General features: G+C 41.2%; 1 protein-coding gene across 4 annotated transcripts in view; it reads left to right on the top strand.

Annotated features, from left to right (window-relative positions):
* arfgef1 (ADP-ribosylation factor guanine nucleotide-exchange factor 1 (brefeldin A-inhibited)) overlaps positions 1–24694 on the top strand; it is a 94043-nt gene extending 69349 nt beyond the window's left edge. For all 4 annotated transcript variants that reach the window (XM_069191542.1, XM_006633994.3, XM_069191544.1 and 1 more), the window contains 21 exons: positions 772–923; positions 1565–1693; positions 4092–4250; positions 4902–5052; positions 6766–6856; positions 7764–7804; positions 8733–8902; positions 9151–9302; positions 13774–13946; positions 14725–14885; positions 15093–15223; positions 15709–15838; positions 16434–16569; positions 16656–16794; positions 16971–17043; positions 17784–17943; positions 18048–18187; positions 18711–18879; positions 19214–19352; positions 22301–22418; positions 23225–24694. In XM_069191542.1, coding sequence (XP_069047643.1) covers positions 772–923; positions 1565–1693; positions 4092–4250; positions 4902–5052; positions 6766–6856; positions 7764–7804; positions 8733–8902; positions 9151–9302; positions 13774–13946; positions 14725–14885; positions 15093–15223; positions 15709–15838; positions 16434–16569; positions 16656–16794; positions 16971–17043; positions 17784–17943; positions 18048–18187; positions 18711–18879; positions 19214–19352; positions 22301–22418; positions 23225–23386 — 2876 coding nt within the window. In that variant the 3' untranslated portion in view covers positions 23387–24694. The remainder of the gene's footprint in view (positions 1–771; positions 924–1564; positions 1694–4091; positions 4251–4901; positions 5053–6765; positions 6857–7763; positions 7805–8732; positions 8903–9150; positions 9303–13773; positions 13947–14724; positions 14886–15092; positions 15224–15708; positions 15839–16433; positions 16570–16655; positions 16795–16970; positions 17044–17783; positions 17944–18047; positions 18188–18710; positions 18880–19213; positions 19353–22300; positions 22419–23224) is intronic.
* Positions 24695–26420: the final 1726 nt, after the last annotated feature.

Raw genomic sequence — 26420 nt, 5'->3', positions numbered from 1 at the left:
CTGGTTTCCTGCCTATTTACTGCTTGGGCACAATCAGGCCTTCCTTTTCCCCATCCATTCAGCTGACCTGCAGTGTAGAGGGGCAGCTGGCTGTTACATGCTACCCAGGTGGGTGCTGTAGTTCAGTGGGTCCCCTCTTGTATGTAGAGCTCCTTAGGATCTTTTGTGACAAAGTGCTACAAAAATACGGCTAAAAAAATGTGCTAGAAAAATATGGCTCCTGTCCTTTCAGTGCGCAATAACTTGGTATTGAATATGTTAATACCTTCGATGTTGAATCCAGTAGTTACTATATATATATATTATATAGTTACTCACCCTTTTTTACTTTGGGTCTTAATGAGCACAGTTTGGATGTCTAATGTCTACCAGTAGGTCAATTGGCTTCTGGGAAAATTGGCCCTGGAGCGAGTGTGTTTGTGTCTGTGTGTGTCCTGTGAAGGACTGGTTTCCTGTCCGGGTGTACTGTATCTGTCTTGGGCCTGTTGCTTGCCGGGATAGGCTCCCGCTCCCCGGCAACCCTGTATTGGATATAGAGGTCAGAAAATGGATAGATGGGAAGGCTCAAGATGTATGAGGAAGATCTGCATTTCCTTTATCAGAAAGCCACTTAGTCTGGTGAGGGTCTCGACAGCCACGTGAGAAGCAGTGACAAAGAAAACCTTCACGGATCCCTCACACCGACACTTCAGGGCGGCGTGCGTGTGTGTCTGTGCCGGTGGAGGTGTGGTTTTGCCGAGTCTGAACGCTCCGCCGTGCTGTTTGCGCCAGGTGTGGCCAGCGAGAAGCAGAGACGGTTGCTGTACAATGTGGAGATGGAGCAGATGGCGAAGACTGCCAAAGCGCTGATGGAGGCCGTCAGTCACGTCCAAGCGCCTTTCACCAGCGCCACCCACCTGGAGCACGTTCGGCCTATGTTCAAGGTAGGCCCGACTCCCGGCGGACCTGTTCGGCTCACCGTGGTGTGTGCTGCTTTATATTTCTTGCTTGAAATAAAAACCAATGTGAGATTTCTATTTGTGTCATCGCCCCTGTGGTTAAGGTTGGATTTATCTGGTTTTATCTGTGAACTGAAAGTAAATCACTTTTGTACGGTGGTGGAAGTGGATTTGAATAATCCGTCATGTTCACTATCTTTAATATGTTATCCACACGTTTTTAGTTATCAGACTTGACAAGTAAATTCGTTTTGACAGTTGGATCGTTATCTCTTTTTTTACTTTTGTAATTCATTTTTGAAGACTTTTTCGTATGGCTGAAACCTGTTTATTTCTCAATCACCGTCCTTTTTTTTGGCTACAGTCAAAGCTTGCTCATCGTTCGGATCAAAACCACTGTGGCTAAGATATCATGCTACGTAGAGAAAATTCCGCCTCAATGCATTGATCTCTGACATGTCTCCAAGATTTCAGTGCTTCTTACCGCATTGCTCATGTACTGTAACTGCACGCAGCTGATGACGAGCGTTTTCTCCTGGATATGGCGGAGGTTGCTCTACTTCTGCTCTCATATGCATCTTTTTGAAAAATCAGTTCTGATTTGCAGCCTTTTTCTCTTTCCACAGCTGGCCTGGACCCCGTTCCTAGCTGCCTTCAGTGTTGGCTTGCAAGACTGTGATGACACCGATGTGGCTTCACTGTGTCTTGAGGGGATACGGTGTGCCATCAGGATTGCTTGCATTTTTGCTATTCAGGTGACTAGAAAGACAGATTCAAGATTAAAGTTAAATCCCCTCCCGTTGACTATTATTTTCAAAAATCCTTAATTATACAATCCATTATGCATTTACATAGTTTTGTGAAGTTATTTTTATTTTAGTTCTATGACTTCTTATTGGATCTGTTTTTCTTCTTTATGACATGTAGAGCTCATGGTATTCCTCTGTATGAAACATCTCAGCTGTGTATTAATAATCACAAGTCTTTAGTTCAATCCGTTTGATGCTTAAAGTCTTTTATTATACGTTTCTTATACCCCTTTCAGGATTTGTATTTTGTCTTTGGGTTTGAAGAGGAAATTATTTCCTTAGTGCTTCTGGTGGCTGGCGTTTAATACTGTGAAGAGATAGTGATTGTAACAATGAGACAAATCCCTAAAAACCCCTAAAAGTACTGCTCTAAAATATATAATCCTGTAGGTCTTTTAAGTGGTCATTTAAAAGCAATTTTGCTCCTGCTCAAACCACATGTATTCTCTATCTCTATCTGCTTTATCCATTTGTGAGAAAAATGATTTAAGTGTAATCACACTCCAGCATTTATTTGTAGTGTGCTTGTCCCAAAAAATTCAATCTGTGAAATCCAATGCTGTCTTTAAAACTTCAGCATAACCGCTCTAAAAAATGTGATCGAATTCTCAACAACAAAAAAATCAAAAAAGGTTCAATTTTTCAGGCAGAGAAATTTGATTGCCTTTGTGTCTAAAGGGAAAATTAACACCATACAACATCTGCTATTATTGTATAACCTTTGTGATGTATTTAGTAACTGCTATTACAGTCTGTTGCATGCAGAAATAGCACATTTATTTTAAAATACTAAACACTTACCTGGAATTAATTCCTCCACAATCTTAGTTTGGATTCTGTATCCATTTCTTGTGCTGTTTTGTCAGTGTAACTGTGGAAATAACTACACTACATTTGACTTGTGTCTACCTGCAGGCACAAATTCTTGGGAATGTTGTTACAGTGTGAACATAACATGTACACGGTGTTAAGTGAGGAGTGATGGCGAGTTGCTGGATATTAAAACAAACACGATTAAAGTCTGTAGAGTATGTGCCCTTTAAAGAGGAACTGCACCACTATTTTTATATTTTAAGGTCAGAAACAATCAACATTGAGTTAATTTCAAACCACAATGAAAGTACGTGGTTATCGGTAAAACCTCCAGTATACATCACAGAATAGACCATCACTGCCAGCATTGTCTGCGATTCAGAACGAGACAACAGAACTTCTGCTGACATGAGGCGGCTATTGTGAACCTCTTTGAATCCCATAGAAATATTTATCTTAGTTGGAAAACCAGATTTAATCCACATCTTAACTTTAACATAAGTATGATAAAAAGGATCACTTAAATCATTAATATAGATTTGTTTGCTATTTGTCTATCAAGAACTGATATCACCCCCACACTGCATTTTTTTCATTGGTTGCTTTTTCTGAGCAAAAATTATAAAAATAGCATCTGCTTTGAGCACAAGATTTGGGTTCAGTATCTGAAATGAAAATATATTTCATATAACGACCTGGCAGGATACATAATCATGTCAAGTCCAAAGCAGAGAAAATTTCAATAAACATTATCTATCCCAAATTAACAATATTTTAAAAAGTCTATGCTATTGCAATAAAGCACATACTTTAAACCCAGCAAATTTTGCTACTGTATTAATTTATATATAATGTTTTGAAATCAATGAAAACAAGGCACCATGTTATTTAGATCCTTCAATTAGACTGCCGATTTGAATGAGTACATTTGAATTGAATTCAACTTTGAGACGGTTTTGCCAACACATACTACTTGCTAACTCTGCCTGTGGATCACGTTGGAACATTTCTGTGGTGAAATGTCTGCTGCACAACCTGTATTTATTTGTTCATACAATACATTATGTTGGTCAATACAGTGACCTATGAGCAGGAAGGGCCAATTTTCCGTCTCAATTTCTGCGAACTCTCAGTCTCGCCCATGGTGAAACCAGCGGTTGGCGACAAGATGGCAGCCATACAGTATTTTCACAGACTTCAGGAGTTTGTGTTTAATTCGGAATTTGTAAAACCTAATGAAGAAAACAATGTATTTATTTTGTTGCCAAGCTTTAATAGCCAGTCTGGGAAATTGGAACTTCAGTGCGAATTCTTTGACATAAAATAATGTTAAGTGTTCTACCCATTGGACCTTAATAGTCTAGACGTTTTTGATTTTATTCATAGAAATGATTTGGATAATTGATACTGTTGAATTCATGCAGAGACGTGAGGTTTGTGTTTTTTGGCACTGTCTGCATTGCAAAGCGCAGGCAAGCTAGTTTGCTCAGCCCAACCCACATGGTATTTCCTCTGCTCCCTGCTTGTCCAGCTGGAGAGGGACGCGTACGTCCAGGCGCTGGCCAGGTTCACCTTGTTGACCGCGAGCTCCGGGATCACTGAGATGAAGCAGAAGAACATAGACACCATCAAGACCCTCATCACAGTGGCTCATACAGATGGCAATTACTTAGGGAACTCCTGGCATGAGGTGAGAGGGAGCTGGAATATCACATACAGAGGGGGTGTTTTGGAGTGTTTACCACACATTATTAATTCCTAAGCTGTCGGTGAATTTTATCTTTCCAAGATGTTACACCCATCGTAATACCTGATGCCCATGTAACAAAAGTTAGCAATTCAGCGTGAAATAAAATATTACAGTTTGACCAGTGGAATTGAGCCCAGTTAAATTTATTCTGAGTATATTTCAAAATATTTTCAGTCTTTCAGATCCCCTCTTTCCAGGCTTTTGTTTCTTTCTGTGGTTTCCTCGGAATTGCGCGCTGTGTTTGCAAGAATGGAGAGGAGGCTCTAATCCTTTTAAGATCACTTTATTGGCCATATACAATTTCTTGTATTAGGAATGTGTCTTTTTCACATACCCCAACTTGCTCTCCATGAGACACACAGACAGGGAGAGAAGCTTGGGGTCAGAGCACAGGGTCAGACATTTATATGGCGCCCCTGGAGCAGCTGGGGTTAAGGGCCTTGCTCAGGGGCCCAACGGAGTAGGATTCCTCTGCCGGCCGCGGGATACAAACCAGCAACCTTCCAGCCACAGGCGCAGGTCCTGAGCCACAGAGCCATCGCTCCGCCCCCTGACTCCTCCCCCACCCCCGTGCTCTTGTCCCGCCTGCAGATCCTGAAGTGCATCAGCCAGCTCGAACTGGCCCAGCTGATCGGAACCGGCGTGAAGGCCCGCTACATCTCTGGGACGGTGCGCAGCAAAGAGGGACCCATCGCCGGGACCAAGGAGCTGAGCTCTGACGAGTATGTCGGCCTGGGTCTGGGTGAGTTTAAGACCATGTGGACCGCGTAGATCAGATCTGATGTCTATCCTACTGCAGTACGCATCCTTAACAGCTAACTGCACTGCCTCAGACTTGGTACACATCTGCACTTTTTGCATGGTCTACCATGTTTGTTTTTCAGTATAACATATTTATTGTTGTGTTATTATTTATGATGTACTGTCTACATTGTGTGGTGTTGCCTGTTGTACTGTGTATGTCCGAGAGATCAGCGTGGATAAGAATTCCAGTGCACGTCTACACATGGCAGTAAACTCCTCTATTATACTCTGATGATGATCCACATTTCCTCAGGACAACTTCTCAGAGTCAGAGTTGAAAAATGCTGTTTAAAACATTTACAGTAAACCCTCTGTTTACTAGACAAATACACCCATACCTCTTTTTTTAGCATAAGTCGTCTCCAGAAACCCTTCCAGATAGCGAAAATTCATAAAAAGAAAAACCTATTTCCATTATTTCCTATGGTGCAACAATTATGATCCGTTCTGGGCCCCAAAAATGTCACACCTACTTTTGTTTTTCACCAAAAAATGACAATGAAAACAATAATAACTAGCATTCACAGTGTGGTTTGAGTTTTTAGTATAAAACAAACTGCTTACCTAGTTAGACTATGTAATAAACATAAACATTCACCACTTCATTTGATTTTTGCAAAATTACGCACGCTCACAATTTTCATTTTCTTTACACCTGTAAGGTCCATGATAAAGTCTAAACAATAAATATGAAAAGTAAGAGCGCACATGATGGCGAACAACGTTGTGAACTGTATCTGCCGCTTCATAGGCGGTGTGCTTTCTCTCACCTGTACTGTGCTTGTGGACTGTGATGCGAACACTCGGTATGAAGCAAGTCGTACTGTATGACGCCCTCCTCTTGACTCTCTACATTTGGCGGAGGTTTTGAAATTTCCTGATTATTATAAAGGTTCCGAAGAATATCACTTCTTCGTAGTGTCGAAGTTGGCTTTCGTTACTTGAAATGTGGGCATCAATTCACATGCTTCGTAGTATTGAATTTTCTTTAAAAGAATGCTTGTTAAAAGAGGTACAGGTGTAGTGGGGAAGAGGTGTCTGGCTTTTCTGTTACATCACAAATTAATTTTTTTCTACCCAAACACACAGTATTATATGAAAAAAGGAAGTACGATATATATGCATTCTAGATCTTCTTATTTATTATTTTAATGATTGCAATCGACACAGTCCTTTTTTTCATAAGTATTAAAGCTCTTTATTTTATCTGTCGTAAATACACAATATATAAAATTCTCTAAAGCACACGAAACACAAGGGACACCCATCGAAAGCAATTAGGGCACTAAAGTTATTCCTGAATTTCAAGCCGATGTTGTATTTATTTTTGGTTTGTTTTATTATTATGTTTCCCTGTTGTGGGAAAAGTCTGGTATTTCTGATTTTGCAGACAAGGTTTCCCTTTAACAGATTTTGTCCTTTAAAGCGAAGTCCGTTACAACGAGGGTTTACTGTATTTGTCAAAAATTAGTTCTGTTATGGAAAGCTAACAACTTGTTTTTAAGGCACTTGAAGTAGGACATACCACAGTAATTTGGTTTGTTTCAGCACTCAGTGTAAAACGACAGTTCTGATTTTTAATAGATGTATTTTATGCAAAGTCTGACAGAATCCCAATTCTCATTTTTCATTTTTCCTTCTATCTTACAAGTTGGTGGAAACGTAGATCGCAAGCAAATAGCAAGCATTCAGGAGTCTATTGGAGAGACCAGCTCACAGAGTGTAGTGGTGGCTGTGGACAGGTATAGTAGTTCTCTATAATATTTATGTGTGTATGTGCAACAGAACGTTGGCTACCCCCTTAAAGGCCAGATCCACAATCACATAAAACACCTTATAAGAAATAATGGGGTTTGGTTACCCAGTGTAGGGGGGAAAAAGTTTTTGTTCTGTTTCAGTCTTTTAGCTCAAGTAGCATCTCCACTTCATCTGCTAGATGTGCAGGAACCCAAGCCTTTCTGGTGAGATTTCCAGTACACTGGCAAGCGATTTTGTGTTCAGCTTGAGAAGCACATGGCTTGACGAGGCGGTCTCCTGAGGGATGTGAACACAGCCTGTTCCTTTGCAACTTTAAAACTGGCGCCGTTCTTTTGCGCTTGGAAACCAAGTTTTTATCGCTGTCGATCGCTTGTTCTGACTTTGTGAGTTTGTGTAGGAGCTCCAGAAAATCCGTAGCTGCTTCATATGTGGCCGGTACACATTCCCGAGTCATTGTTAAAGTCGTGGAGACTAAAGTGCTTTTAAAAATGTTGAACCTCGGCCAGTTCCAAAATCTCCTTTCTCAGCAATAGTTACCTTGAAAAGTCAGAGCAAATCTGTTTTTTTCCCAGCTTTGATCAAAAAGAGGGGTCTCACAATGTTAACTCTGAAAAGAAAGATCAACAAACCACAAAGCTACTATCATGTTTTTGTCTGTGTTGATGCTTTCACGTAGCTTTCTCCTGCTTCATATGATCCATCAAACTGTAAAATAATTCTCATTTACAGCTGTAATGTCAAACCTCATCAGGAGAATCATAATAGTTTTTCATTCTATTTAAGATACTGACTTTGTGGCAAACAATAGAGTGTTGTGGTATGTTGCTGGAACACTCTTGTCAAATGTTTTGTGTGTCTGACTTGAATATTGTTATGCCTCTTTTCTTGTAGGATATTTACAGGATCTACTAGACTGGATGGCAATGCAATTGGCAAGTATTTGGCAAAAAAATGTTTTTGGAGAAGAAAATTGACTTGAATAATTCAAGTATTCTAATCTTATCACCATGAGAAATGTTTGCTAATGTTTGGCTCAGTAAAGACAGGGGTGTTCATTACTCGTAAAAAAACACTTCCCACTGAACCACTGAAATTCACTCTTAACTGTATGAACCTTCATTTGCAACAAAGATGCACATACAGTAGTGTTAACATTATCTAATACAAAAGTGAGAACATCTGTTACTTTTTTCCTACTTCGAAGTAACTTTGTTTGAAGTGACCAAGAATTAAACCAATGGAGGAGGCAGATCTCAAGTGAAGCTGTAACTAAAAGAAAACAGTCAAGTTACCTTTTGCCTCGACAATTCTGGGAATATCTGGTTGTTCGTGGTCCCCACTGATTGGAAGACGATGCTGCTATAAGCCCAAGTCTCTGATTAATACATTGATTAACATGAAAGCTGCAGCTCCGTACCCACATTTGAATAGAAGCATTGAATCCACAAACCAGAGACCTATGTGAACTAAGCAAAGACAATTCTAAAATGAATTTTTATGGCAACTACAACTATACTGCAGCTTTACTACAATACTACTACAACTATATTGCCATGCCCTTTTGCTACCTAAGAAGGGAGATTATATCATATTGTTGCAAAATCTTAAACTCAGAGTCAAGTGGATACCACTTAGTGGTTGCTTACCTTTGTACAGTATGTTATACTGGGTCTTCTTGCTATAAGATGATGTTTAACATTCAAATATGGAAAAACTCTTGTTTCTTATTGGGCATTTTGAGGCAGGTTTTCCTGTAGTTTGGCATTTACCTGTAATATCAGCACAGCACCCTAAAAAAATAAAAAAATAACTTCATCAAAGTTAAATCTGTAATATAAGTGATCTTCCTTTTGTTTGCAGTTGATTTTGTACGATGGCTATGTGCTGTTTCAATGGATGAACTGGCCTCCCCAACACACCCACGCATGTTCAGTCTTCAGAAGATAGTGGAGATATCTTACTATAACATGGGTCGGATCAGGCTCCAGTGGTCTCGAATCTGGGAAGTAATTGGAGACCATTTTAATAAGGTAGGCATGTATAGTTAAAAATGGATGCATATGTGTTGTCTTCACTGAATGTTTTCTGTTTGAAGCCTTACTGATTAGTTTGCTGGTGTTTTTTTGTGGCCAGATATTCAAAAACATGCTGGATCAGCACTGAAGGTTCAGAAATGTAGAGCTGTTTGTGCATTTTTTATTTAGAAGAGAGCTTTTTAAAACTGCATGAACATCAGGGGCTTGAAATTGCATTTAACGATTTTGTTCTTTTTTCCCAGGTTGGCTGTAATCCCAATGAGGACGTAGCTATTTTTGCGGTGGACTCTTTGAGGCAACTGTCCATGAAATTTTTGGAGAAGGGAGAGCTGGCTAATTTCAGATTCCAGAAGGATTTTTTGAGGCCTTTTGAACATATCATGAAAAAGAACAGGTAGAATGACTGGGCATGTTTAATTAAATTTCTTGCTCCTAGGAGAAAACTTTTTTTTTCCTGGTGTTGAACAAATGCTGTGGTTAGGGTAATGGCAAACAGTGATTAGTTGGACGAGGTCAAAACTGTTATTTTTTTAGATTAATTGAGATTAATAATGAATGGTAAGTACGATATATATTTTATTTTTTATTTTTGGATATTTCCATGCTTCTCTTCAATCATATTAGAACAAAAGTATATTTTATAACTGGAGATGCCTTGCTGCAGCCATGAATTCTTGACTATTTTAGGGGTGTTCTGAAAACTGGAGATTGATTTGGCCAGTTTAAGAATTTAAGCTGATGATGAGCTTCGTGGTTGCATTGGCTTTATGTTTTGCAGTATTGTCATGCTATGTGGTGAAGCACCACCCAGTACCTATCGAAGTATGTTCTTCTATATAAAAAGACAGTGTTTCTGTGAACTTCATCATCAATATAGATGAGTGAACCAGTTCAAGAGATAGCTGCACATTCCCAGGCCATGACATTCGAACACCATGCTTCAGAATTTCTTGGAAGTACAGAGATAAATTAGAAGAAGTTTTATGGGAAATTGGACCAAAATACAGTAAACCTTTACCCGAGTGATGGAAAGTTTGAAGTGTGGAGGAAGGAAGGAACTGCTCACCAACTCTGCAGCACAGTTGAGGTAGTATCATGCATGGCTGCCTGTGGAACTGGCTCACTCTTCTTTAAAGGGGAACTACATGCTATTTTTATATTTTGGGGTTAGAAAGAATCAGCATTGGTAACAGCATTTCAAACCATAATGAAAGTAAAATGTACACAGTTACTATAAAACCTCCATTTTACACCACAAAATAGACTAAATTCCCATGTGTGCGCAGTGCCTTATTCTGTGGTTCAGAATGAGGCAACATTAGTCATTACGGAAACTAGTGAGCCGGAAGGGCTGCATCACATCGCAATTTGTGGGAACTAGAATGCGAGTTGGCAACAACATGGAAACTTACAGTACTTTCACAAAGTTCATGATATTGTGCTCAATTCGAAATTTGTAACATTTTTCTGACGTGAATTCATTTATTTTCTTACCGAGATTTAATAACCAGTCTGAGAAATTGGGAGCACAGTTCCCCTTTAATTAACCATGGAAGCAGCAGTACACACAGGTGCACCTAGCAAACTGTGTACGTTTTGAAGTTAAACCCTTCACCAGCAAGTTTAAGAATGATCTAATAATAAAAATGCTATATGTTGAGATTTCAAAATAAATATTTTCACTGTTGTTTGTTAAGGACAGAATGCTCTCTTAATTAAACATATGTTCAGGTCAACACCCAAATCCCCTCTGTATAGTAATTAACAAATTGCATGTAAACACATCGACACTGTGAAGTAAAAACAATGTTTGAGCAATACTAAATTAATGAAAGACAGTCGGCACCCAAGAAGTTGTAAAATATCTGACACTTTTGCCGAAAAAAGTGCTTAGTGGGTAAATCAATAATATACCAGCAGGGATTTAGAGAGTAGTGCAGAAACTGCGGAAAGTTTACAGAAATTATTCTTTTCAGAAATAGGTGATGCATATATTAGTAATAGAGTTCCCATTAAATGTGCAAAATTCTCATCAAGAGCATGACATACCTGCATCATTTTAAACATTTCCTTTTCTTTGCAGTCTTTAAATAACTATATGTCACCCCCTTGTGACGTTACTGGTTCAGCACTAGCATGTGTGCAGGATGAGAAATTTAGTTACAATACCTGAGCATAACTAAACCTTTATCCATAATACATTTAAAACATTTTAGATTTCCTTCAGCATAAGTTGTCAGATATTATTGAAGTTCATATAAATTTGACAACAGTTGTGGTCCTAGAATATTTCTATGACATCTGTTTTCTTTTCCAAGTACAGTCTTTTTAATTGTATTGAACCTTTAATTGAGCTGTTTGCTTTTAAAATGTACTCCAGTTCTTGAATTTTAAGAGACGGTTAGAAATTAGCATTAACCCTGTGCGAGAAGCCGGATTTCAGAATTTCAGGTTGTTGTTTTAAGGTAGGATTTAACCAATGGGTCTGCACAAAACTTAGAATTCTTATGGTTTCAAGACAATGTCATACAGTGCTTTGCAAAAGTATTTGCTCCTTCTAATGATGTCCCATTTTTTAACTAGAAAATGATGTATACATATTTTTTTAAAGTCAGTATTTTTTTTTAAAAAACTCGAATGCTCAAACCAAATGCTTTTGTTGGTGAAAGAAGTTAAATGTCAACAAATCTGTGGCAGGACTTAAAAAAACTGTCCACTTTTCCCAGTTCCCAATCAACTTGCCAGAGCTTGAGCAAGTTTTGAAGGAAGGAAATTACACCATCCTGGTGTCCAAACCGGTTAGAGATTTACCCAAAAATACTTTTTTGCAGCTGCGATTGCAGGCAGAATTGCTTCTGCCAAGTACTGGCTAACGGGGGTGAATAGTACACAATCAACATATTCTAGGTTTTGATTTTTTTGTTGCAGATTTTGCAGATATTTAACTGCTTTCACCCATAAAAATAATTCGGGATTAGACCAAATTTATCTATCTAATCATTTGCAGTTTAACAAACTAGGATATCATTGGAAGGTGGTGAATGCTTTGCAGTGCCCTGTTATTTATGTCATTTAGAAATCTATGGGGAAACAGAACTCTATACATACAGATTCTAAGAATGGTTAGAAATGAGAGGTCCATCTGTCCTGTTTGGTGAATAGTAGCTAATTGGTGGGAGGATCTTAGCTGTGTTTTTTTTTAAAGCCAAAGTATCAGCTTTAACAACTGAAGCTGTCTGTGTAGCTTGTTCCACACTCCCACAATCCTTTGTCTAAAAGAGTGTGTCCTGTTCTCTGTTTTAAATGTCCTTCCATGTAAAAGAAGGGCATTTAAGATTTAACAGAGAACTGTTCAAAATCAGACAGTTGTTTCAGTTGAGGGTTCATGAAACTATCAATCAGTCAGGAGCTTCGTTTGAGCAAAAAACAGAAGGTACAGGTTCTTCATGATCAGGATTGGTTAATGCTAATACAACAGATCAAATCAGAAGTCTTTGAAAAATCTGAAGCTGACTCTAGGTTATGTAAACCTCTTCTTAAAACCAGGAAGGAAGTTTGGTGTGGTAGGAATTAGCAACACTAAAACATGTTTGAAAATGGCCTGATCCTGTTCCCCTCCTGACAGGAAAGAAAAGCTGCAACATGGGATGGAATGAATTACTCAGTACCATTAAGTAGCAATTAGTATTTACCTTGCCTTCTAAGGGGATGAGAGCACCTAAACCATGCCAGCAAAATACACCCCAAAACATGACAGAACCACCAGAACCCTCTATTGTTGAATCACACAGGGCTGTAGGGATCTTTAGCTTGGTGCCACGAGTGTACTCGTACTTTTGTTGAGAATACAGTGAAGCCTGATCACATTTCTTCACTGTTCGGTAGTCTATTGCCGGTGCCCTATGCACTACTGGACCCAAGAAGCACAAGTGCGTCTCAAGCGTGATGAGTGGTTTGTGCACTGCACAACGACGGCGGTATCCCGCTCTGCGGAGCTCTCAGGGGGCTGTGTTGAATTCAACTGGCTGCTCACACCCCACATTCAAATTTGCATTTGATCTCTAGTTGCTCGCCTGTTCTGCCTTGCACTTCAACTTATTGCATGGATGTCCAGATCACGGTGTATGAGCTTCTGCCCACTTTTAACCTTTGCTGATGATGTCCTGCCTTTGCAGATCACCTTAGACAGTGGTCACTACCCAACACACCCCAACAATCACCCCTCTTTCAAAGTCACGAAGGTCTCCTCTCCAGCCATGCCAGCCACAATTAAAGGCAACTAGACCTGTCCAGCATTTTATACATGATGTTAAGCATGCTGGGATATTATCTGCATGAGCCCCATTTGCCCGGGCTTTTCAGTTTTTGGCCACTTCCTGTTCACAAAGCACACCTGTAGTACTGAGGCATAAGCTGAAAATCAGCACTGTGCAGAACCACATCTGAAAGGCTGCATTCTTAACTATTTTTTTGATCTTGTTAAATAACACACAGCTTAAGTCACAGAAAGGTTTAAATCAGTTTAGTTAAGGAATTCATAAATTCAATTATGTACTTAAGAATAATTGAGACTGCAAGGCCTAACAGCCCCTGAGGAGTGAAGCTGCACAATTCAATTCACAAGTTCAATTAACTCCAGTGGCTGCAAAAGAGAGCTTTCAGTGTTATTCATTGTTTCAGAACAAAGCAGGCCAGACTTTCATGTGTACTGGTGCTTTGCTCTAAAATGAGTTGCTGTTAAAAAATGCTAAACCAAGGCACTGAATTTCTTTCCATCAGGATAAATAATGTTGCCTGTGTAGCGTGAAACCACAAGGAATGTCTCATCACTTCTTTTGTGAACATATTGACGTTTTTTTTAACAGATCGCCCACAATTCGAGACATGGTAGTGCGGTGTATAGCGCAGATGGTGAATTCCCAGGCTGGTAATATCCGATCCGGCTGGAAGAACATCTTTTCGGTCTTTCACTTGGCTGCTTCAGATCAGGATGAGAGCATAGTGGAGCTGGCCTTCCAGACGACAGGCCACATCGTCAGTAAGTGAACACTGCCCTGCTCTTCACCAGCTCTGCGCGGTTATTCTTATTTTTGATCCCTGCTGAAAAAGAATGGGATTGTTTTGCTCTCCTCTGGTTATATTTAGTCTAGGTACAGTAAGTCCACATTTATTTCTTATTGCACAGCAAAGCTTTCAAGCTTTTGACAGTAAGATGTGATGAATGTCAGTACAGGACCATTCCATCCACCTACAGATGTCACAGTGTGTAAATACAGAGCTACTTCCACAGAGGCCTCGAGGGGAAGAGCAACCTTAACCTTGAAGTGGGGTCTTCTTTAGATACAGCTGTACAGGTTGTAAAAAGAATTTCATTTGCCAGAAAAATGACACTGTGGAAAATTAAAAACAAAGAACAAAGGGGATTTAGAGCTCAAAACAAGAAGCATATTGTCAAATACAGTAGCTCATAATTTCGTTAAATGTGATTATTTCATTATTATTTAAAATGTCTTGCAAATTATAAGATGGTCCCTAAGATTATTTATATTGCTGTCCTGAACTCTTTGTTGGTGATGTTTGTGTTGTAAAAACACATTTACCCTAGGGGATATACAGCTTGAATAAAAAAGCATAAGGATTTATGCTTCATTCAGGAAGTGGCTGGATAAGATCCTCTGATCAATTAGCTACTGCAGTGTAACTGCCAAATAGGCTAAATGGCCGAATGGCCCATCTCTCACTTGTAACCTTGCTTATGTTCTCATGTATATTTGAGCTGAAATTCAAGTCTGGCTTTTGTTCCTGTGTCTCCTCAGCGAATGTATTTGAAAAGCACTTCCCGGCCACCATTGACTCATTCCAGGATGCTGTGAAGTGTCTGTCAGAGTTTGCCTGCAATGCCTCCTTCCCAGACACAAGCATGGAGGCAATCCGTCTCATTCGGCACTGTGCGAAATACGTCTCTGAGCGACCGCAGGTAAGAGCTTGTAGTGGCAGCTCAGGCGGAAAAGGTCTGTTTGTATGCCGAGGACAAAAATAACCTCCGATGCTCTCACTCCTTCCTAATGGACAGATGTTTGTAAGTGTGCCTTCTGTGTGTAGTCAATCCCTCTGCCCTTGGCCAGGGCTGTTTCTCCTCTGTCCTCCTCTTTCCGTTTTGTCTTGACCTCTTTCCCTGTTGCAGGCTTTTAAAGACTATACCAGTGACGACATGAATGTAGCCCCTGAAGACAGAGTTTGGGTCCGAGGCTGGTTCCCCATTCTGTTCGAGCTCTCCTGCATCATCAACAGGTGCAAGCTGGATGTTAGAACCAGGTGAGAACAGATCGTTCTGCATTTCTGTTCACCTGGCAGTGCAAAATACTGCTTCACAAATTGTGGTACCCGAACACTTTATAAATGTTGAAATTCAGACCAGCGAGGGCTTGAAAACTGCCTTTTCTTTTCTGACCCTCCTGTGACATTTAGGTATTCAACAGAGTTCATAGATCCTATTTGGTTACCAGCTACCTACAGTGGCCATCAAAAGTATTCACTCCCCTTGGACTTTTTCACATTTTATTGTATTACAATGTGGAAAATGAAAAGCCACTTTTGACAGCCACTGTATTAGCAGGCTTTTGTGTTTTTTTTTAATATTGTTGCATATAATTTAACACATGACTTGAAAGTAACAGACAAGCTTGGACACCTGTTAAACCATTACCTTTAATAATAAACAGTCAAGCCAATGGAAGAAAAGTATTTTTGCCTGTTGGTTGCTGGTTACTAGCTGGTGCATTTGGGTTGCTGTTTTCCAGGGGTCTGACTGTCATGTTTGAGATCATGAAAACCTATGGCCACACCTATGAGAAACACTGGTGGCAAGACCTGTTCAGAATTGTCTTCAGGATCTTCGATAACATGAAGCTTCCAGAACAGCAAACAGAGGTAATTTGTTTAAACTCAGGAATATATCTATTTACCCTTTTAAGTGAAAATGAGTAGTTAATATTGCTTGGTGGAGGAATAGATGTGGTAAACAACACGCTTTTCTAATTTCCCAGGGTGAATTTCATTTCAGAGAAGTACAGATGTTGATTTCTCAAAGCATGTATCTGAAAACAGCCACACTGTGTCCATTCTCTAGACTTCCAAGTCTTTGGGTTTAACTATAAAGTGTGGACACTGTATACATTCATATATATACAAGATGTTTCGGCCACATTTGTCCTTGAAGATTTTTACCTCTGTGTCTTCTGTAATTGCTGACACCTCAGATTCATTCTCTAAGGCTTTTGCTTGAGTCAAACCTTTCAGGGGACAAGCTTATTTTCAGTTATTTTGTTCTCAATACATTTTGTTGTTGTCAATCCTTAGGCTCGTTTGCATATTTGCATAGCATCCTGGGCTTGTCCGCTTCTACTCCAGCTAATTACAAGTCGACGCTAACGGACGAAACAGACTGTTGCTGTTGTTTTGTTGAAAAACTGCTGAAGCTGAAATTGCACCCTTCCAAGTCACAGCTCTGTCCCTTTTCGAACAGAAAGCCGAGTGGATGACAACCACCTGTAACCATGCACTCTACGCCATCTGTGACGTGTTCACTCAGTATTTTGAGGCACTCAATGACGTTCTCCTGGACGACATCCTCTCCCAGTTGTACTGGTGTGTGCAACAAGGTGAGCTCCCTGCAATGGCAGAGAACAGTGTAACTTTCTGCAGACGGCTATACGGTCTGTAACTCCCTGTGTCTCTCTCCCTGTAGACAACGAGCAGCTCGCTAGATCAGGAACGAATTGTCTGGAGAATGTAGTTATTCTAAATGGAGAGAAATTCACTTTGGAAACCTGGGATAAGACGTGCAACTGCATGCTGGACATCTTTAAAACCACAATCCCCCATGCGTAAGATCAGAATTTAATTTGGTTTATAGTTAAATATGTGTGGATTGGTTCTTATGTCATAATGCTGTTTTTTTTTGTAAGAGAAATTAAAAAATAAAATAAAGAACATATTCTGAGAGAGGTTAAGGATGGATCAAATCCCACTGAGTGTTCTCCTCTGCTGGCATTTTTTGAAGGTTGTTGACATGGAGACCTTCTGGAGCTGAGAATGAGCCTCCTGCACAGGTGGACATTTCAGACAAACAGCTGGTAAGCAAAGCAGAGTTTTTTTGCTGACAATTGAAAAGTTGGTCAGCCGGTGTCACTGACCCAGTGCAGCCAAGAATACACAACCACAAATACAAATTGAGCTCTGTTCTGCTTCTTTGATATGGCCATTATGACCGTGGAACGAATACACAGCAGCTCCACATTCATTAGATTATATTAAATAGCTTTCAAATTTGTTTGGCCTTTGGAAAGATATGTCATCTAGGATCTTGACCTGTGATCAGACACTCATCAGCTTGAAATTGAGTGCACCGTACAATAACATCTGTTTTAAGCATTCCATGGAGCACTATAAAGAATTGTTTCAGATTCTGCATCAGAGATATCTCCTAGAAAATTTCATCTTGATCCAATGTCTTTTAGGATATAACAATAAACATGAAAGTAATATTTCAACTCCTCATACTCTCTTCACAGTCAGACTGCTAGTATTTCAGAGTTCTTTACATTAATACAGAACCCCTCTGTTAATCTGATTTATGCCATCAGAATTATATCATAAATGACAGAAAAACTACAGAACTGTAAAAACAACTTGTTCCTTTGTTTTGCCCTCATGTTAAGAGGTAGTGTGCCTGCTGTATGTTTAAGCAAATGTGATTAACACATTCAGAAATGCGGTAGAAAGAGTTCCAGGTTTCGCAGAATGGATTGTAATTGGATTTGCAGCAGTGCTCTGGTAGTTCCTTGTGTGAGTGAGTTTGCATGTCCGCCGCTAGGATTCCATCTCGCAGAAGTCGCTGGACATCCAGGCGCGAGCGGACGACCAGCAGTCCACAGGCAGCATGGAGAAGCTGTCCCTGGAGAACCGGAGGCAGAGTCAGTTCAGCGTGGGCTCGGCCGTGCTCGAGGATGGCCGGCAGGCCAGGACCCCCACAAGTAAGTCCCGGGGGGGGTAGCTGCCCGAGGCGGTACGGACCGCGGCAGACCCCGGGGGGCGCCCTGAAGTAACAATCTGCTTCGCCTGGTTCTCTCGTACGCAGAGGCTCAGGAGCAGAAGCTGTTCGCCGCCCTGCTCATAAAATGTGTCGTCCAGCTGGAGTTGATCCAGACCATAGACAACATTGTGTTCTTTCCCGCCACGAGCAAGAAGGAGGACGCAGAGAACCTTGCGGCTGCTCAGGTAACGGCAAGACGAGCACAGCTCAAGCCACTTACAGGCGCTGTTTATTTCTGCTGTGGTCCAATAGGAAATAGTAGAAATCGGAAGGGGTGCCCTTTGTCATGATAAGGTAATACAATTTGCACTGGCATCAATGCACCTTTCCTGGGACAGAAGGTCCTTTGAAAATTTAAGTGTTGCCTGTAGTCCTCATACACTATCGTCCAGGGCTGTCAGAGCCAGGACCCATTATCCACTCACAGGAATGATCCATTATAACATGGATCATTCCTGTGAGTGGCTGAACAAATGTGGTTCGAAGTACGTGATGAAATAAAACTCTTCTGTCCGAGAAGGTCATGGTTAAGCTTCTCCTGGAAATTTGTGGTTAGGCCAGTTATTTATCTGAGGGCTTCGGTGCATGAAAGCAAGCCTGAGAGTTGAGGTTTTGACTCAGTAGGTCTCATCCCATTAATTTTACCTTGACAGAGGTCAAGGACTTCATCGTTCTCTGAGGTATGAGCGCAGTTTCCTTGTCTTCCAGCGAGACACCCTGGATGCAGATGTACATGTGGACACCCAGGACCAGGGGATGTATCGCTATCTGACCTCGGAGCAGCTCTTCAAGCTGCTGGACTGCCTCCTGGAGTCGCACCGCTTCGCCAAAGCTTTCAACTCCAGTAACGAGCAGAGGACCGCACTCTGGAAAGCAGGTCAGTCAGTGGTGGGGACAGCAGCTTCCAGGAACCATCCTTACCAGGTGTTGGCCTGGGGAGCTCCTTCAGACCTTCCCCATTCGCTCAAGCAGATCTTCTGACCTCTCCAAGTAATAGTTCTCATTCATTGGGGTGCATTATACCCATCAAAGTAGTATAGAAATCCCTGTGGGTTCCACGATGAAGCTGAGTATTTGTTGGACAGTGAAGAGGACAGCCAGAGAAAATGTAAAGGTGTCTTCAGCACCAAGTGTACAGCATTATCTGAAGGCATCCGGCTTTTGGGCACTTCGTGATGTCAAGACGGCACTTTCCGGTGACTGTGTTGCAGGTTTCAAGGGGAAGTCGAAGCCAAACCTCCTGAAGCAGGAGACCAGCAGCCTGGCGTGTGGGCTGCGCATCCTGTTCCGCATGTACACCGACGAGTGCCGCAGGGAGGCCTGGGAGGAGGTGCAGAAACAGCTTCTGAAGTAAGAGCGGAGCAGGGGTTCGCACCCATTCGCTCCTCTCTGTCCTCTGCCATGGCAGGCAGGGCCATTGAGTAGAGCAGAGGGTTGAGGAGTGTATTGCACATGGCGGACTACACCAAACAGTATAGACAGTGCATTACAAACATAACAAATAACAACAACAAAACGATATACTGAGGAGAACAATAAATATGTAGTAGTGGAAAAAAACATGGTAGTGCACAAGTGCAGACGTGCATCGAGTCTGAGGCATTGCAGTTCGCCATGAAGGATGTGGACTGCAGTGGGGTAGAAATTGGATTTGTCTGCTTGGATTTGTCATTCTGCACCGTCCTGTCGTTTTCTCCAGTTATTTCAGTTCAGTTACTTACATATAGCGCAGTCTGGTTTGATTTTCAAAGTTAATTTTTTCTCATTTGATATAAATGAGCTGAAAGGCAGCTTTCCGGTTGATTTTGTAATTGATGCTGTTAGTGCAGCATGATCTGCATTTGCAAGAACATTTTATTTTTACAAACCGGTTTCGTATGTCCAGTTACAGAATTGTCATTAAAGGCTTGCCTGGCAGGTAAGAACTAGCCAATCAAACAGCCTCAAGACCCTGCTCCAGTAGCAGTTTGTATCCAGGTCCTGGTGGACCGAATGGACTACTCTCATCTGTAACCATTCTTATGTTCTTCCGTTCCTGACAGGAGAAGCCAGCTTTGGGCTCAGATCTCCTGGAAAAATGTATAATCTGCTTGTTTCTGTTTCACCTAGGACGCTTGAACTAGATGATTCAATTCAACTAGATGATTCAAATCAGCTGTAAAAGCAGAAAATATTTTTTTTTAACCAAATCAATAACATTCTTTTTCAGCGAGAGCATTACCTATCAGGTTGTGCTCCTGTTGAAAAATTGTCCAGATTGTGTTTCGTCCAAGCTTGTGGTCCCGTTCGATTCCGTCTGGGAGTCAGTTGTTGAGGTTTGGTTTTCTTTTTGTGTTACCATGGAGCTATGCCACAGGACCCACATTCCTGAGGCCTCCCCAAGTGGTATTCTCCAGAGGCACTGTATCCTGTTATTGAAAGATTGTTTTGAAAGATTTACCGTCGTTAACCATTTGTGGACTATCTTCCAAATCACCTTTCCAGCCGAGAATTTGGTGAAAAAAACTCTTAGCTTCCTCCTTCCATGTGAGGTCATTTCCCCGTGATGACATGGTACCAAGGGGTTGACTTCTGAGTCTCACCTCCTTTAATGCCCAGTGGCAAATGGGGTGACTTCCAGCAACTTCTAGGAAGTTCTTGAGGAATTTAAAAATGACTAAAAGTCTCGCTTTTTGATAAGTTCAAAAATTCACTAGATGTTGACAAATCGGGATGTTCACCTGCATTTCCTTTGCTAAATCAGCTTTGTTTAAAATTCATCCGGGATAGGAATATGGCTGGACTCATTTGTATGTTCTGTAGGAAAACAATTACATCACAGTCATTTCAAAATTGTGTTTTTAGTGACAATGAAATGAATTGATTGGCAGTACATACATAATTGGTGAGTTTCCAAACCTTTAATGAAATGTGTTTTGCTCTCTCCGAGTATCAGGAGACCTGCACTCGTGTCTTCTTGTATTCATTTTGGTGACTTTCTTAATAGCATCTCAATGACAAACCAGAGATGCCAGCTTGATAAATGCCAAGTACTTAAGTGTGTAAAGAGGGCTTTAAAGTGATTAGAAAATGGAAAGTGCTCTTTAAAGTAGCTTAGAGGTGAACCCCATAAGAAATGATTTCAAGGCTGGCAGATGGCAGTTATGTAAGAGGCCAGGAGGCTTTTATCAGAACAGAGTGTTGCTTCAGTTAGCCGATGGCATGCTCGAGTCAGAGATAACAGGATCATTAGAACAGGTAACAGCTGGGGCCTGTCATGGGGCTCGAGTGTTCGAGCCTGGGTCAAGTCACTAGCCGACTGTGACCAGTTCTCCCAAGCAGAGGCACAGTCCTGCCTGAGCACTGCCCAGTGCAGGGTGAGATTAGCTGGCCCTGCCTGGCACCGTGACCCATGCGGTAGGTGGGGCTGCTATTGAGGGACACACCTTTCCTCCAATTGGTGCCGCACAGACAGAGAGACACAGACCGGAGGGGCACCGCCTACAGTTCCTCGTTCTTCCCTGAATGAGGCTCTTATTTCCAAGATGAAACGTGAAAGAAACCACAGTCTGTTCCAAAAACTGGGCGGGAAATCTCAAAAAGTGGCGATTCTAAATAAAATAACAAACAGATTCATCTCTGTGGAGGAAGAGAGGGATGTAAGAGCAGTGCTGCTGAGTCCTGGTCTTGCCAGGCAACACTTGTGCAGCATTATGATTTAACAAGATCCTTTATTATATAGTTGGCAGTCAGCTGGATAAGAGAACATTAACACAAGAAGCACTTACAAAGTTTCTTTTGTGGAGTGGACTGAGTGCTCCTTACATCCAGAAACATTGTCAAGAAAGGGTTATGCTCTTTTCTACAATCTTGTACTTCCAACAGACATGTTGTCACAATTTGTCCCAGTCACCAACACTTTTCTCCTGTCAAATTAAACGATGGTGGAGTAAAAACAAGCTGAATAAAGTCAAACATTTTTTGTAAGGACGGGACCTGAGAACGTGTAGTCTTAGTCATTAGTAATAATGTGTGTATGCAGCGGGAACAGGTGGCATTCCAAGTGTCGGAATTCCCTCCGGCTCTCAAGGCTTTGATACATGTCTCTGTGCTGAGCTGAGCCCTTGCTTTTTTGGGGAAAAAGACACTGAGGTGTTGTTGGAAATTTCCAAAAATGAATTGCACAATAACACATTCTCTAAAGGCAGGAGGGCTCATCAAAATGTTTCTGTTCGTGAAGCTCAGGCCTTCATGTGCCTCTAGTCAGCTATCATTGGCCAGCTGTGTGCCCTGTGACTGAATCGGCTCCTCTTTTGCAGCGTGTGCAGCGAGGCCATCAGCTACTTCCTGACTCTGACATCCGAAAGCCACAGAGAGGCCTGGACAAACCTCCTGCTCCTGTTCCTCACCAAGGTTTTAAAAATCAGCGATGACAGGGTAAGACCTCCATGCAGTGTTGCCAACAGAACACCAGAGTCGATCACCCTTGCGTCTGTGACAGACTGGCGTCTCATCAGGAATTTTGTCTCTCCTGGCACCAGTGTTTCCAGAATAAGCTCTGTGTTGCCACTCCTATTGGTAGCATATCACTCTGCAACGTAAAACTGGCAGACCACTCAGCAGGTGTGAGTCTGGCCAGTACCTGGATGGGAGACATCCTGGAAAAGCTAAGGTTGCTGCTGGAAGAGCTGTTAGTAGGGGCATTAGGGGGAGCTCACCCTGCAGTCTGTGTGGGTCCTAATGGCCCAGTATAGTGATGGTTATACTGTGAAAAAGGCGCTGTCCCTCAGATGAGATGTAAAACCAAGATCCTGGCCTTTACCAGTGATGGCCTCCTAATAATCCCCATCTCTGAACTGGCTTCATCACTCTGTTCTCCTCCCCACTGATAGCTGGTGTGTGGTGAGTGTACTGGTGCATCATCCAGGTGGGGCTGCACACTGGTGGTGATGGAGGGGAGTCCCCATTACCTGTAAAGCGCTTTGAGTGGCGTCTCCAGAAAAGCACTATACAATTGTAAAGATATATAATATTTTTATTGCTGACGAGTGTTGTCAGCCTAGTTTTAAGCATTTTCTCATTGCAACTTCCTTGTAATTCAATGAGCTTTCAATAGCTCTTTCCCAGGTGTTTCATTTTAATCCAGGTCCTTCGACACTTTTCAATATACCTGACCGCATTGCTGCAGTAAGAACTGTGTCAGGGGGATAACTTCCGGCGTTTTGTTTTTCTCCCCTTCTTAGTTCAAAGCTCACGCTTCGAGATACTACCCCCTGTTGTGTGAAATCATGCAGTTCGACCTCATTCCCGAGCTGCGAGCCGTCCTGCGCAAGTTCTACCTGCGGATCGGGATCGTCTTTAAAATATCGCAGACCCCCAGCCAGGAGGACGGCGACCGCGAGTGACGGAAGAGCGAATTCCCCCCCGGCCCTCCCTGGGGGGCTCGAGTTTGAGGTCTCGTTTGTATCTGTCTACGTTCTTGGGTTCCTTTCGTGTCTGGCCAGTTGCTCCCTGCCGAAGGGTCCTCGGGCCGCTGTGAACTTTGACCCCGGCTTGCAGCCCTCCGTTCCTTCCCTACACGCAGGCCGGCTGCCGGTACCGAAAGCTCATTCCTGGCTCCGGCGGCGCACAGAGCGCCTTGAAAGCAGGGACCACCAGCGGCGTGGCCGCTGTCGGCCGGTGTCCGTCCTCGAACGATGGGAAACAAACGCGCCTTGTACAGAAGAAGAAATATCCTGAAGGAAAATAATGATAAAAATTAAATTATTTCTAACCTTCTGAGTGTTCAGAAGCTTAGTATTTTGAAGGACGTGTTTCTTGCTTTCTCTTGACATCAGTGTATCTCATACCTGTCGAACGAAAACAGACTAAAATGGAAAGTGATCAATAATTAGTAAAAATGAAGAGTACGGTTAGTCTGAGTGACTTGATTTTGGTTTGGTTTTTTTGCACAGCCAGTGGCTAACATAATTGTAAAACAGCCCCTCGGATGAAACTAGTTGTACAGAAATGCAGCTCTGTAATATAATCTCGTAACACTAGAAATCTCTTTCTGGAATAATTTTATTTCTGTATTTTATGTTTCTCAGATTATGCTGCACTCATATTTTATTCAGTGAATGCACTGGGGATTTTTACTTTTTTGTGAAAATTTTATTTTAACTTTACCATTGCTTAGTCAGATTGCCTATTGAGGGTTAGGATTGGTGATTATTTACGAATAGGACAAAGAAAAATGAGTACAAATATTCCATTTATAATATGTACAGAAGCTTTTATTTAAATTAAAATGAAGCCAGTGACAAGGGGGGGGGGATTTCATAAAACTGGAACTAAAATACTGCAATCTAATCTGAAGTGCATCTGAATAGTCACAAATCTGTCTCCATGTTTGATGTAGGTTTCACTGTATGTGTACAAAATAAAAAAAAAATCAATGTTAAATATAAAAATCATTTTTTGGCTTGGGGGGTGACTATACTGAAACGATTAAAAATGTGAAATGTGCTTTTGATGGTTAAATATGGATATGAATGGTTCTGAAGCATTCCTAGTTACGGTTGTGTAGAAAATTAACGGACGAAATGTATATGGAACAGCAATGTAAAGTTTTCTATGTACAAAAACAAACTGTACAACTTTCTGTACAATCTTGGTTATCATCCGGCACATTCTAATCAGGTCATAGGTCAATAAAGTTTTTGAACTCTGTTCATCAGTGCAGTTCAACTTTGAACCATTTTTGATTCCACGAGCCCTTCAATTCTCTATGATAACTGGGGGTGTTGTTTTGGGCTACATGCCTTTGTGCCAAAGACACTAGCCATCAGAACATCATACACACAAACCTCTGCAACAGTGATTTGAAATGAAGTCTGCATTGGAAACATCTCGTTGTGGAGGAGTCTCTAGAGGTGCAAGCGTGAGGCCCTTGATGTTGAAATTGAGGGAATATTGCACAGGAGCTATTTCAGGGAGCATGGGATTTTCACAGAGCTCAGTGCAAACAGTATTGAGTGACACAAGAGTAGAAATAATACTAAAAGTTAAGCTGAGCTTGTGGGTTTTTCACTTTTCAGGAATGGACCATTTAATGTGCAGTGAATTCAAGCATGCAGTCTATCCCAATTCCTGATAGATGGAGAAAGGAGAATTGTAAAACTAAAATAGTTCAAGGGAGGAAGCACAGCCATTTTAATTATGGAAATGTAAGCTTGATGAGACCCCGAGAATAATTCACACAGCTGTTCAAAACAGTATCTACCCATTTCAAAAGGTTATTAATGTCTTTGATTATATTTAATGAAGATTAAATCTCATTCCTACAAAGTTATTCCATAACTTGGCATCCTACTGCATCAGAGAATCTGGATTAACGCTTGCACAATGTGTGGCATTTTTTTTTTGTATAATAAGGATATAATGCCAGTATACATATGAAATGCGCCTTCGTAACTGTAATATAGCTCATTTTACACAGAAGAGGTCCTAATTTGTACCAGAACTGGAAGAATGCCAGGCAATTTATTCTTCGCATTGTCTCCTTTGTGCGAGGATGGAGGAGTCACAAAGCACTGTTGGCCTCTGGAAGGGTCCCAGCCATTGTTGAAGCCAGTACTCTGTGGCAGGATGAGCCTGTATGATTAATTAGCTTTGGAAAGAAAACTAAATTATGAGAGACCGTCTTATGTTCATTGATAAAAAGTACCTAGGGTTGCCTATTCAGGGGCAAGATTAGGCAAGAGGTTGGAGAAGCCTGGTCAGTCATTCTCCCTTTCATAAAGTGTTCCCAAGCTTTATAATTTATAAGAAAAATAAGAAAATTTGACAGTTGTCACTGCTCCAACCTCATGGAAGTACTGTATGTGAAATGCTTTAACTGCTACAGAGAATCAGATCTAATAAGTGACTATTTCAACCTCCATTGAAAGATTAAAGCAATACTTTTGCCTGGATTTTTCATATAAGAAATTCAGTACAAAATCTGATATATTACAGATACAGATGTAGTTCTTTGTTAGTCAAGATGCAGCCACAGAAAAGGTGTACTGGTAAGTATTCTCTAATACATTCTCTAAAAGTTGGTTTTTTTTCCCTTCACCACTTGATGTGTTAAATGTACAATTGTGAAGGAAATACAATAGAATATCCTATAATAAAGTATTTAATTCTACTCCATAGTATACAGGTGATCTCTACTAACCCAATCTTAACCTTTCCGTAGACCCACTCACATCGATCTGTGTTTTTTTTTTCCCCATTTTCATGATATTTGAAACATTACATTTTTCCCTTGTTTTATATACACTTGACCAGATCTGGGACAATCATGATAACCTCCTATCAGCTGGTGGCACTGTCCAAGTCTAGCAGTGATACATTCTAGTGACTTTAACTTGCTGGCCAGCAGTAAAGTCACAATTCAACACACTGTAGTAC

The sequence above is a fragment of the Lepisosteus oculatus genome, chromosome 6 (genome assembly GCF_040954835.1).
Source record: "Lepisosteus oculatus isolate fLepOcu1 chromosome 6, fLepOcu1.hap2, whole genome shotgun sequence".
Lineage (NCBI taxonomy): Eukaryota > Metazoa > Chordata > Actinopteri > Semionotiformes > Lepisosteidae > Lepisosteus > Lepisosteus oculatus.
This window is presented reverse-complemented; position numbering and strand designations above follow the sequence as displayed.